The sequence below is a fragment of the Salmo trutta genome, chromosome 9 (assembly GCF_901001165.1).
Source record: "Salmo trutta chromosome 9, fSalTru1.1, whole genome shotgun sequence".
Taxonomy (NCBI): Eukaryota; Metazoa; Chordata; class Actinopteri; order Salmoniformes; family Salmonidae; genus Salmo; species Salmo trutta.
The window spans coordinates 32,853,843-32,867,817 of NC_042965.1; the positions used below are offsets into that span (position 1 = coordinate 32,853,843).

Here is a 13,975-nt window from a genome sequence, read left to right on the forward strand (position 1 = left end):
ATATTGAATGTTTATGTTTTCAATCTTGGAAAAGAGACCCTTAAACCCAGACTTGGAACCACAAACCCACTCCGCTGTATAGCAGGCTAGTGATCGCTTTGCAAACCACTCATTGTTGAATTTGCGATTTCCAATGTTTATGTCCAATGGCCGATGAGCACCGATACGTTTTATCAATAATTTCGCTTCATTATTTATCTTCATATGACAAGGATTAAAAAGCATTTGTCAGTAGATTGTCGACTTCATTCATAATGATGAATGCAAGCTTGCTAGCTAAGATTTTGATAGTATGAGACCAATCAAAGCTATTGTAGATATAACGTGAATTGATGTAATTTTATCTGTGGCCAATGACCTTGAGCCTTCTTGGATGGGCACTTCTAATGTAACTCTATGGCAGCATCCAATAGGCTTGAATTTTCGAACTCTATCCTTAGATTTGGCGGTGATGTAGTGTCCCCACGAGTGACAGAATACTGAGCCAATCCCGTCGCAACTAGAGAACATTACCCAATCACGGCGCAACCAGAGAACATTACCAACACCTACACTCCGTATTTTCCGCTGGCTGGCCCATCACCACAGAAAGCACTGAGCTAGGCTGAAACACCTGCATTTTGGAGTTGACTTACTCAAGAAAGCAAAAAAGAGACTAAGTTTGTATGCAGCTTTATTATTTGTTATTTTTTTTACATTGTTTGCAAACTGATATGTGACACATATTAACGTCAAAATAGCATGCAAAACAGGGAAAAAAGGTGGGGCACTGTCACATTCCAATGCTAAAACCGGGGGGACAAAAGCGCAATTTCAGAATGTGGGGGGGGACATTTCCCCCCTCCCCAGTGAAACTTGCGTCCCTGTAAAAATGGATGGAAAAAAATGTACACCCCTGTTATCATCATCCTTCTATTAAGAATTGGTTAACATAATCAGAGTAAATGAATTGATCATGTTGGGTGCTGTTCCATTGAACACTTTTCACACCCTCTAGCCGTGGAGTTTCCAATAATAGCAACAGTGACGTAACCTTAACTTTCCTATAGCAAAGGGGAGGGGATGGAGCGAGTCGAGCATCGGGCGACGGCTGTCGTATTTCACTAGCAAGCACACGATAGGCTCTTCACCTGACTCCGCCGCCCATCATTATCACAACTGGAAGCCTGCCTGTGTTATTTCCGGAGCATCGTACGAGACGGGCCAGAAGATTATGAGCGCCTTTCGCTGAAAAAATCAGTTTATTATGAAGTTGGGCTATGACAATTTTAAAGGGTAAGGGATTGAAAACATAAAGGGTTTAGGAGTAGTTTATAAACTAGACTGTATACGGATTCCCCTGGGTTAACAGAAACAGTTTTGTTTGACCTATTTTTTTGGTTTAGGCTAAGACCTACAATATTAAAAACGACGTTTTTAATTGTTTTCTACAAATAGCCAGGCATGTTCGACAGATAGACTGTCTCTCATCTCGCCGGAAGAAAGCCGACAGCAGCCGAACGCTCACGAGTTTACGGATTTGTCAGACAGAAGTCCCGAGACGCAACATGTTTGAAACTGGCAGAATCCCACTCGTCCTTCTCGACCTTACCTGCCTTATCCTCGGTATGTAGCCTACGTACTATACAGTTGTTGTTGACAGTGTCATGGCCTATAGTTCCCTTTTCTTTGAGAAGTTATTCTGCACTAGCCAACTGCAGCCTAAACACCAGTCCCATCTCTTTATTACAACTGTATTGCAAATATGCTTTGCTAAGTTTGTGAATGAATGGGTGTCCTATTTTGCGGCTGATTCATTCCATTGCTCATCCACCAGAGATAGGCAACACAGCTGTGGTCAGTACCACTGTTATAATAGCATACAAGACAACACACAGTAAGACTATAATATAATAACCAGGAGTTTTTCTTTACCATGTCATGACCAGGAAATATCTTTGTGCTCTAGTTTTAGCTAGGCTTATAACCTAACATATCATGCAGAGGAAAGTCACCACTTCTGTTTTTCTGGGGAAACGATACCAATAACCTATATTGTATGAGATCATTCAGACCAGCACAGTTTATTTGAATATAACCTTCTGGTTGTGTATTAAACAAGCGAGTCAGAGGGGTTCAGTTATTACATTTAACCAGTAGTTCCCCTCAGTAATCCCTTATTGATGTCACCTGTTAAATCCACTTTTGTCGGTGTAGATGAAGGGGAGGAGGCAGGTATCCTAGTTAGAGCGTTGGGCTAGTAACCAAAAGGTTGCAGGATCGAATCCACAAGCTGACAAGGTAAAAAATCTGTCGTTCTGCCCCTGAACAAGGCAGGGGCACCCACTGTTCCCTGGTGGGCAGTCATTGCAAATAAGAATTTGATCTTAACTGACTTGCCTAGTTAAATAAAGTAAAAAAAACAAGGATTTTTAAGCCTTGAGACATGGATTGTGTGTGTGCCATTCAGAGGATGAATGGGCAAGACAAGTGCCTTTGAACATGGTATGGCGCCAGGTGCACTGGTTTGAGTGTGTCAAGAACTGCAACGCTGCTGGGTTTTTCACACTCAAAAGTTTCCCGTGTGTATCATGAATGGTCCACCACCCAAAGGACATCCAGCCAAAACTTGACACAACTGTGGGAAGCATTGGAGTCAACAGGGGCCAGCATCCCTGTGGAATGCTTTCGATGCCCTGTAGAGTCCATGCCCTGCAAATTTAGCCTGTTCTAAGGGAAAAAGGGTTTGTGACCAAAACATTTTTTGGGGGAATGTTTTGTACACTCAGTGTCTGTCTAAAGTGAGTGATTCTCAAATTGGGGTACATTTCTGTGTCCCTCGACTGCAAAGATGGAGTCTTCAGGGGTGGACTTAGTGATTTGGAGGCCTCAGGCAGAAGCCTGCCTTTCATTGAGGATGTGTATCCTACCACGGAGGAGTTTTGAAATCTTCCACACCCCCTTAGAATCAGGTTTTGTTTTGTCAGAGGATAAAAACATGCACACATTTTAAAACAATATACTACTTATTACAGTTCCTGTGCATTGTTTCACATTATATGGTTGCAAACGTGACTTTCATTTAAATGAAGCTGCAGCAATGAGAAAAGTAAAGGAAGAAGATTACATTTGAACAGAAAAATGACCCACAATGTCTTCAGAATGTATTCAGACCCCTTAATGACCGACGGTGGCATCAGAAAGTATTCAGACCCCTTAATGACCTACGGTGTCTTCAGAATGTATTCAGACCCCTTAATGACCGACGGTGGCATCAGAAAGTATTCAGACCCCTTAATGACCTACGGTGTCTTCAGAATGTATTCAGACCCCTTAATGACCGACGGTGGCATCAGAAAGTATTCAGACCCCTTAATGACCTACAGTGGCTTCAGAATGTATTCAGACCCCTTAGTGACCTACAGTGGCTTCAGAAAGAATTCAGACCCCTTAATGACCTACAGTGGCTTCAGAATGTATTCAGACCCCTTAATGACCTACGGTGGCTTCAGAAAGTATTCAGACCCCTTAATGACCTACAGTGGCTTCAGAATGTATTCAGACCCCTTAATGACCGACGGTGGCATCAGAAAGTATTCAGACCCCTTAATGACCTACGGTGTCTTCAGAATGTATTCAGACCCCTTAATGACCGACGGTGGCATCAGAATGTATTCAGACCCCTTAATGACTTACAGTGGCTTCAGAATGTATTCAGACCCCTTAATGACCTACGGTGGCTTCAGAAAGTATTCAGACCCCTTTTAATGACCTACAGTGGCTTCAGAAAGTATTCAGACCCCTTAATGACCTACAGTGACTTAATGACCTACAGTGGCTTCAGAAAGTATTCAGACCCCTTACTGACCTACAGTGGCTTCAGAATGTATTCAGACCCCTTAATGACCTACGGTGGCTTCAGAATGTATTCAGACCCCTTAGTGACCTACAGTGGCTTCAGAAAGTATTCAGACCCCTTAATGACCTACAGTGGCTTCAGAATATATTCAGACCCCTTAATGACCTACGGTGGCTTCAGAATGTATTCAGACCCCTTGACTTTTTAAACATTTTGTTGTGTTACAACCTGAATTAAAAATGGATTAAATTGAGATGTTGTGCCACTGGCCTACACACAATACCCCATAATGTCAAAGTGGAATTATGTTTTTACAAATTAATTAAAAATGAAAACCAGAAATGTCTTGAGTCAATAAGTATTCAACCAATTGTTATGGCACGCCTAAATAAGTTAATGAGTAAAAGTATGCTTAACAAGTAACATAATAAGTTGCATGGACTCACTCTGTGCGCAATAATAGTGTTTAACATGATTTTTGAATGACTACCTCGTCTGTGTACCCCACACATACTATTATCTGTAAGGTCCCTCAGTTGAGCAGTGAATTTCAAACACAGATTCAACCAAAAAGACCAGGGAGGTTTCCATCGCCTTACAAAGAAAGGCACCGATTGGTAGATGGGTACAAAAAAAGGAGACATTGAATATCCCTTTGAGCAAGGGGAAGTTATTAATTACATTTTGGATTGTGTCAATACACCCAGTCACTACAAATATACAGGCATCCTTCCTAACTCAGTTGCCAGAGAGGAAGGAAACCACTCAGGGATTTCACCATGAGGCCAATAGTGACTTTAAAACAGTTACAGTTTAATGGCTGTGAACAACATTGTAGTTAATCCACTTTACTAACCTAATTGCCAGAGTGAAAAGAAGGAATCCTGTACAAAATAAAAAATATTCCAAAACATGCATCCTGTTTGCAATAAGGCACTAAAGTAAAACTGCTAAAAATGTGGCAAAGAAATGTACTTTATGTTCTGAATACAAAGTGCTATGTTTGGGGCAAATCCAACACAACACATCGTTGAGTACCACTCTTCATATTTTCAAGCATGGTGGTGGCTGCATCATGTTATGGGTATGCTTGTCATCGGCATGGACAAGGGAGTTTTTTTTATGATGAAAAGAAACGGAATACAGCTAAGCACAGGCAAAATCCTAGAGGAAAACCTGGTTTGGTCTGCTTTCCAACAGACACTGGGAGAGAAATTCACCTTTCAGCAGGACAATAACCTAAAACACAAGGCCAAATATACAATGAAGTTGTTTATCAAGATGACATTGAATGTTCCTGAGTGGCATAGTTACAGCTTTGACTTAAATCGTCTTGACAATCTATGGCAAGACTTGAGAATGTCTGTCTAGCAATGATCAACAACCAACTTGACAGAGCTTGAAGAATTTTTAAAATAACAATGTGCAAATATTGTACAATCAAGGTGGACTTACGTAATCAAGAATTATTAGTGTTTTATTTTTCATTCATTTTTTTTCTTCCACTTTGACATGACAGAGTATTTTGTGTAGTTCATTGACAAAAAATTACAATTAAATCCAGCATAGCATCTGTGGGCTTCAAGTGGAAAAATTATGCTTTTTAACATTTTTATTATGTCCAGCTCACAAAGTGTGGCCTGAGGCAACGTGTGGCCTGAGGCAATTGCCTCTTCCGCCTAGTGGTAAGTCCGCAACTGGTGTTGATCTAAACTCGGTTTGGATCTGGGTCTTGATACTCTGGGTAAGGGTCTTGGTCACATGTAATGGTTTTCGACAAGACCATTGTTTTTGTAGTCTCTGAACTCATGTGGTCAACACTGAGTACGATGTCTTGACAAGACTTGTCAGAGTTATGTGACTAAGTAGTTGTGAGTCAACACAAAAGTGGCAGGGAACCTTGCTTTTTAAAATATGGAAGCAGGAGGGAGAACATTTCTTATTTTGGGGATGTTTTAAGATAGATGGCCATCTCTGCTCAATGACATAAACAAACTTGTTTCTCTCATAATATAGTAGTGTCATGCTGTCATTCGTTACACAAAATCACATAATCACAAAATCCTGCAACATCTTTAGTTACACAGAAAAAATTAGCAAAAACAGATAACAACTCAAACCTCTTAAAACCCGTGTTTTGGTGATTACCCTTTTGCCACATCCCTATATTTCACATCATGGTCCTTAGAATGAAGCTAAAAGGATGGTAAGTGTGTGCCTACGAGTGACTTGGAGTTAGCGGCTAGTGTAGCACTTTTAAAACCCTTTGAGCAATGTTCTATGCTGAAGTTGTTCTGGATCTTTTTTCACTCTTTGTGATCAATTAGATGCAGTCAGAAGGTTTAACAAAGGATGACATATGGTGTCCATACTCCCCAACATAACAGGACAAGCTCTAATCAAAGACCTGTGACTGCTAGTTATCTCATTTTGGCTGGAATCTGCCAACGGAGTGCGACGCAGTGGAATGTGCCCTACTGGCCAGAATCTGGCCAGAGGGTGGAATAGATAGCTAATTGAAGCACTCCTATTCACGTAGACTCTAATGCTTAGAACAATTGCTGGTTGTGTAACCTGCGTGATTCAAACAGCAAATGTAGTATCTGTGAAGTTTGGAAGTGGGAATAGAAGGATATTTTAAGAAACAGCAAACCTATTTTGAACTTACAACAAACTCTGTTAAAGATAGAAGCTGATGAAGTGCGCTGTGCTATGGAAACAGTGGGCCGTACGAGTGGATGTCGCCTTCTGCAGTGTGCAAATGAATGATACAAGAGAGAGGGCTTACCTTGAGAGATAGAAAGAGATATCAGGACATGGAATTCTACTGCTACTCTTTTGAACTTATTTTTCAGCATTTGCTTTCATTGTCTGCATTCCCCACTCCTGGGCCACAGCAGCACCCCTGCTGACTCTTCTATATCTTTCTGTTAGTGTTGTTGAGAATGCCAGGCTTCTGACATTGGTTACCAATGGGTAATATCCCATTGGTGTCACATTGGATAGTTCATTTCTCTTGGTAAAGGCCTGATGTTGTGGACAGTGAATAAGAGGAGCGAGATAGAAATCAGATGAGAGCAGAGCAGTGTGAGAAAGTGATCCTAACTGTTAGAGGTCAGTTAGACTGTGTACCTGAGTGAGTCTGACTGACATTATTAGAAGCATTTAGACATCCATGCCAGCATCTCCATGACAACTCTGTCAAATCATGTTATCGTTGAAGTGCTGTTCACTCACATCCTGGACTCTATTAGTTATTTAGGAGACTCTACCTCCTTCATTATATTGACTTTTACCTTCATTTGTTAACTTGGCCATGGCTGGGCTATGTGGTAAGGTGAGAGGGAGGGAGAGAAATGGACTAACCAAATCAAGTGAAAACATGAACAAGCACGCTTTATTTGGTTATTGTTTTGTATCAGGTTTTGCCTAGCAAATTCATTTCTCCTGTGACTTTTGATAAAAACATTTGGTCAAAAGCTTGTTGTACAGAATTACAAAAGTTAGTTTGAACAAGGAGACTATTGCTGATTATCTTTCTCTCTCCAGTGGGACTTCCCTTTGCGATCCTCACCCCTCAGCACAATCCCTTCAAAAGGGGTTTCTTCTGTAATGATGAGTCCATCAGATACCCCCTGAAAGAGGACACCATATCCTATCAGTTACTGGGGGGAGTCATGATCCCTTTCACACTGATTGTGGTAAGTCATTACCTCTGCCCTGTTCTCAGATATTCTCTTCAAAATGTCATCAACATATCAGGCATGTGTGTTTTAAAGGTTTGTGGTAAAACTGCAATTATATGAGAGAATATGTTAACATATTCAATTGACCTCAGTTAAAGATGACTTTCTTGCTGTTACAGGTAGTCAGTGGTGAGTGCCTTGGCGTCTATATGACTCGTGTCAAAACCAAATCGTCCTTGGGGACTAACTACGTGGCGCGCATTTATAAAGCAGTGGCCTGCTTCCTATTCGGGGCTGCTGCTAGCCAATCACTGACGGATATTGCCAAGTACTCGATTGGTCGACTGCGGCCCCACTTCCTGGCTGTGTGTAAGCCTGTGTGGGACCGTATCAACTGCAGGGCCGGAGGCTACATCGAGAACTTCACCTGTACCGGGGACAAGGACATGGTAGATGAGGCCAGGTACAGTAAGGGCTCCGAGGGTTATATCTCAAAGCCTTGGATACATCCCAAGAGAAGGCATTGCTACAAAATCAAAATGGAAAAACTCTAAACTGGGAAATGCAAGCTGTTTGCCATGCTGTAGCTTCCCCTAACCTCTTTTGTCTTTTTGTTTTTACAGACTTTCCTTCTTTTCTGGTCACTCATCTTTTTCTATGTACTGTATGCTGTTCCTTGCAGTAAGTATAGTAGATAATTGTTACATACAGTACATACAGGGAGGCTACAACAGTTCCTTCGTCCCTGAGCAATATCTCCCTTTCATGATGTTGATGGTGTCCTTCTTTTCCTCTTGTAGCTGTACGTCCAGGCCAGACTGCAGACAGAGTGGGCCAGGCTCCTCAGACCCACCATACAGTTCTTCCTGATTGCAATGTCCGTCTACGTGGGACTGTCGCGCATCTCTGACTACAAACACCACTGGAGTGACGTACTTACTGGCCTCCTGCAGGGGGCGATAGTCGCAATACTCACAGTGGGTAGCTAGCTATAGGCTATGCTTTAATACAGCAATGAACACGCTACCACCAAGGGCACTGGCATAATTAGGATAAAAACATAAAGGAATTAGCAAACAAACCTTTTATTCTCATTCCCATAGAGACAACATCACACACATTCATGGTTGTATCACCATAAGTCGTTTTCTCAGTTTCTGTCTCCATTGTATAAAAAAAGAATGTCCTCTGCTCTACCAACACAGGTGTTCTATGCGTCCGACTTCTTCAAGAGGCCTGTTGATCCAGTAGAGATACAAGAGGAGACGTCCGAAACCAGTCTCCAGGACAACCCAGATAATGAGAACCAATATGGAAGCACAGAGTGAAGCTTTGGCAACAACATGGACTTACTGTAGCAGACAACGCATGGAGGACTAGTAGCATGCTAAGCTAGCTACTACTACCTGCCATCCGCTACGGAGGACTATGGTTATTTATTTCAATGCATTGCAGTTCATTGGCTGTTGTGGTGGTCACTTTGCCTGAGCCTTGAAGACAGCTGCTAGCCCTCTCAGAGACAATGATCTTGCCTAGGCTGTCTCCTTTGGTTGGGTGTGTTGAGCTAATGATCCGTGGATTGGGTTTCTGGTCTTTGTGCATTTACGCTGCGAGGTCTGAGTTTGTTGGAGCTGTTGTGTTTGCGTTGGTTTGAAGCTTTTGTTTGAAATGAATGAAATCCCAGTTGTTACAGTGAGCAGAGTGTCCATGTGTGCAGCAGTGGAGGCTGCTGAGGGGAGGATGGCTCATTATAATGGCTGGAATGGTTTTCATGTGTTTGATACCATTCCCTTCACTCCATTCCAGCCATTCTAATGAGCCATCCTCCCCTCAGCAGCCTCCATTGGTGTGCAGCCAGGCCAATAATACATTTTACACCTGTGAGCCCTTACTGTCCCAAAGCTTAAATGAAAGCCAGGAGACTTATTGAAATCTGAAATGATGTACTATGTACTGTATATATTTTTTAATACTGCCTTAGCCAGATTGTTGCTGCTACTTGCTCAAAGCTCCCTGCAAACTCCTAACAAATGTGTCCAATAGTAGAAATCATGATGGCAACTACACAAATTAACTTTTTTACAGTTTGTTGTATCTTTTTTGATGTACTGTTGTAAAAACTCTTTCTGTGATCTGAGATAAAGAAAGATGGCATTCCATTTGGCTTCTTTGGTATGAGGAAAAGTGCTGTGTCTGAGACACATTTTGTAAACTGTAGAAATATGTGCATTGTTTTTGTGAGATCATCAGGGACAGAAACTACCCATACAGAAAGGCCAAACCCATACCTGTCAAATAGCCTGGGTAGGCTGCTTTTTGTTATTTATTCAACCTTTAATTAACCAGGATGTCCCATTGACATAAAGGGTCTCTTTTTGAAATGAGAGTTAAGTGGGGCCTCTGGGCCGCAGAGGCTCAGGAGGGAAGGCAGGGTGAGGTCTGAACACAAGGAACATATTCCTAATGACTGCTCAAAAGCCACAATGCAGACTAGAGTCGTAGGCTACTCACTGGAAATATTTGTGTTCTGTCTCTCTCAGTTGTTCAACCCTTTTCCCAATGTGGGTGTGTCCTCACCTGTCAGCCACACACATGTAAACTATGGACATGCAAATGAGAACGAAATCACATTCTTATGTAACTTGCACCATAATTCACCTTAGTCCTTTAAGTAACATCTGCTGTCGGTGCTTAGTTGCTGTCCAGTAAAAACGTGTTTTACGTAAATTACCGCTCAACCAGTGAGGTACTACCATTTTTACTGTCTGTATAAGCAATAGGCTTTCAGTATGGCCTGCTCTCTGCAATTATTACCTGTTGAGTACTCAGAGAAGGACATTATAGCATGGTTTGGATAACAGCATGATCACCTGCTAGGAATCAATTTTAACAATGTCTTCATGCCATGTCTAATTACAGAGCGTTATAAGGTTGAGGGATTTCTGCTTTAGGTCTCTCCTCTACCCTGTACATGACTTTCAAGTCCCATTACTTTTCCTGGCCCTGTGATCTGACCAGGAAACACTCTGGGCCCTAAAGGAGGCCCAGATTTTCTCCATTGTGATTTTGCTCTGAAAAGAGATCACTTGTATTTTGTGTGACAGTAGGAGCCACTTGGTTCCTTCCAGCCTACCAGGCATGTTATATTCCTCTGTGAATCAATATGTTCTATTCCTCTGTGAATCAATATGTTCTAAAGGACTACTTTGGTCTCTAACCAAAGTAGAGCTTAATACTAAAGATTAATGGGGGACCTGTCCAGAGAATGACAACTTACAAACACATGATTTTAATAATATTGAAAAGATATTATTACATTTTTCTGATTCAATGTTGTCATGAGACTACAAAGGGAAATATACTGCATACAACATCTAAGATATTGAATAGAAGGAAACGTCATGTTCATCGTGTAATGTTCATGTGAAATGATCACATGACAAATACATTTATGTTCATGTGACTTTTGCATATGGAAAGTGACTATAAAAGCTGGTATAGTTTAGTTGATTTAATAGAAGGTCAAAACAGCTGATCTCATGCCTCAGTGCATGTCTGAGAAAGATCTAGGATGAAATACAACACTACTATATCTCTCTAGAAGATGAACCAGTTAAGTTTTAAGTGTTCCATGTATTACATGGTATAACACATTAATTACATGGTTAATAAAGTATGTGTGAAATGTGCAAAGTGGTATAAATATGCTGTTTTTATTACTGGACTAATTGAAATCCCAGGTGCAGGGTACTAAATGCAAAAAACCATACATTTCCACTGGCTTTTTGTATTTTATGTTGGACTCACTCATGGTAAATTTTGATTCGATTTTTTTATATATACCCAGCATCACCTTAGTACGAAATGCAGCTATGTCTGACACCGGGATGCCTCTTTTGGTTTTTCCTTCGTCACACATTGTTGTTCTGACCCGGATAATAGTGGTACACACGGCTGGGAACGAGACTATTTTGACCCAGACAATAGTCCTCTTTGACAGAAGCCCCATTCAAACTGTCACATGTTGCTCTCTCCCTCTTGCCAAGCAATGAGTGATGCTTTGGGTGATGCATTCTACAACGGAAGTGTTCAAATGAATCAACTAGGGACATTCTCTAAAATACTTAATGTTTAGAACAGTTTGAGGGCAAAAGTAAATAATAAAATACCAGACATTTTTCATGTTTGCTGTATAGATGATATTGCCTGCACTCCTGAAGTGAAGTCAACCAGAAGATCAACTACATGTTGATACAAGAGTAGCTAAGATGGGGAGAAGTATGACTCTGCTCTGCATTCTTAACAACACCATCAACAAGGCAGGTCCTACAGACCCTAGTTTTGTCGCACCTGGACTACTGTTCAGTCGTGTGGTCAAGTGCCACAAAGAGGGACCTCAATATTACTACAGGGAGGCACAGCTGGCCCTTAAATGTACACAGAGAGCTAACATTAATAATATGCATGTCAATCTCCCATGGCTCAAAGCAGAGGAGAATTTGACTTCATCACTACTTGTTTTTGTAAGAAGTGTTGACATGCTGAATGCACCGAGCTGTCTGTTTAAACTACTAGCACACAGCTCGGACACCCATGCATACCCCACAAGACAAGCCACCAGAGGTCTCCTCACAATCCCCAAGTCCAAAACAGACTATGGGATGCGCACAGTACTACATAGAGCCATGATTACATGGAACACTATTCCACATCAGAATACTGATTCAAGCAGTAGAATCAGATTGAAAAAAGCAGCTAGTAGGGATCCCTAATAAATACAAATACAAAACTACCACTTAGTCTGGCTACCTGTCTTTTTAGCTAACATTCCACTCCTATAATTTACTAAATGACAGGAGTGGCACTGGAAAGGAGTGGAATGTTAGCCAGGCTAACTACCACCCTCTGGTGGAGAAAAGTAGCATTGCAGTAGGTGGTTATACAGAGGCAAATCAAATTTATTTTTCCCATACACATGGTTAGCAGGTGTTAATGCAAGTGTAGCGAAATGCTTGTGCTTCTAGTTCCGACCATGCAATAATATCTAACAAGTAATCTACCAATTCCACAACAACTACATGTTAGCTTGTTAGCACCGGCCTTCTAACTGTCTGAATCGCCGTGTCCCCAGTCAGCCCAACCAATCACTGGACCCATATGTTCACTTGGCTAAGCATGCCTCTCTCTAATATCAATATGCCTCGTCCATTACTGTGCTGGTTAGTGATTACTGTCTTATATCACTGTAGAGCCTCTAGCCCTGCTCAATATGCCTTAACCAACCATGTTGTTCCACCTCCTACATATGCGATGACATCACCTGGTTTAAACGTCTCTAGAGACTATATCTCTCTCATCATTACTCAATGCCTAGGTTTACCTCCAATGTACTCACATCCTACCTTACCTTTGTCTGTACACTATGCCTTGAATCTATGCTATCATGCCCAGAAACCTGCTCCTTTTACTCTCTGTTCCGAACGTGCTAGACGGCCAGTTTGTATAGCCTTTAGCCGTACCTTTATCCTACTTCTCCTCTGTTCCTCTGGTGATGTGGAGGTTAATCCAGGTCCTGAGGTGCCTAGCTCCACTCCCACTCCCCAGGTGCTCTCATTTGTTGACTTCTGTAACCGTAAAAGCCTTGGTTTCATGCATGTTAACATTAGAAGCCTACTCCCTAAGTTTGTTTTACTCACTGCTTTAGCACACTCTGCCAACCCGGATGTCTTAGCCGGGTCTGAATCCTGGCTTAGGAAAACCACCAAAAACCCGGAATTCTCCATTGCTAACTATAACATTTTCCGCCAAGATAGAACTGCCAAAGGGAGCGGTGTTGCTATCTACTGCAAAGATAGCCTGCAGAGTTCTGTATTACTATCCAAGTCTGTACCCAAACAATTCGAGCTTCTACTTCTAAAAATGCACCTTTCCAGAAACAAGTCTCTCACTGTTGCCGCTTGCTATAGACCTCCCTCTGCCCCCAGCTGTGCCCTCGATACCATATGTGAATTGATTGCCCCCCATCTATCTTCTGAGCTCGTGCTACTAGGTGACCTAAACTGGGACATGCTTAACACCCCGGCCATCCTACAATCTAAGCTTGATGCCCTCAATCTCACACAAATTATCAATGAACCTACCAGGTACAATCCCAAATCCGTAAACACGGGCACCCTCATAGATGTCATCCTAACTAACTCACCCTCCAAATACACCTCTGTTGTTTTCAATCAAGATCTCAGCGATCACTGCCTCATTGCCTGCATCCGTAATGGGTCTGCGACCAAACGACCACCCCTCATCACTGTCAAACGCTCCCTAAAACACTTCTACGAGCAGGCCTTTCTAATCGACATGGCCGGTGTATCCTGGAATGACATTGACCCCTACCCCGGTAAACTGCCCGGCACCCTCCACAGCAACCCGCCAAAGATCCCACCATTTCTCCTTC

The 13,975-nt window shown here is 42.0% G+C and overlaps 1 protein-coding gene across 1 annotated transcript; it reads left to right on the forward strand.

Moving 5' to 3' along the window:
* The first annotated feature begins 1,141 nt into the window (after positions 1 to 1,141).
* LOC115200435 (phospholipid phosphatase 1-like) lies at positions 1,142 to 9,193 on the forward strand. The gene is made up of 7 exons (XM_029763515.1): positions 1,142 to 1,275; positions 1,438 to 1,605; positions 7,388 to 7,539; positions 7,704 to 7,987; positions 8,148 to 8,205; positions 8,325 to 8,501; positions 8,730 to 9,193. The coding sequence occupies exons 1-7, from the start codon at positions 1,260 to 1,262 to the stop codon at positions 8,850 to 8,852; spliced, it is 978 nt and encodes a 325-aa protein (XP_029619375.1). The 5' UTR covers positions 1,142 to 1,259; the 3' UTR covers positions 8,853 to 9,193.
* The last annotated feature ends 4,782 nt before the right edge of the window (positions 9,194 to 13,975 follow it).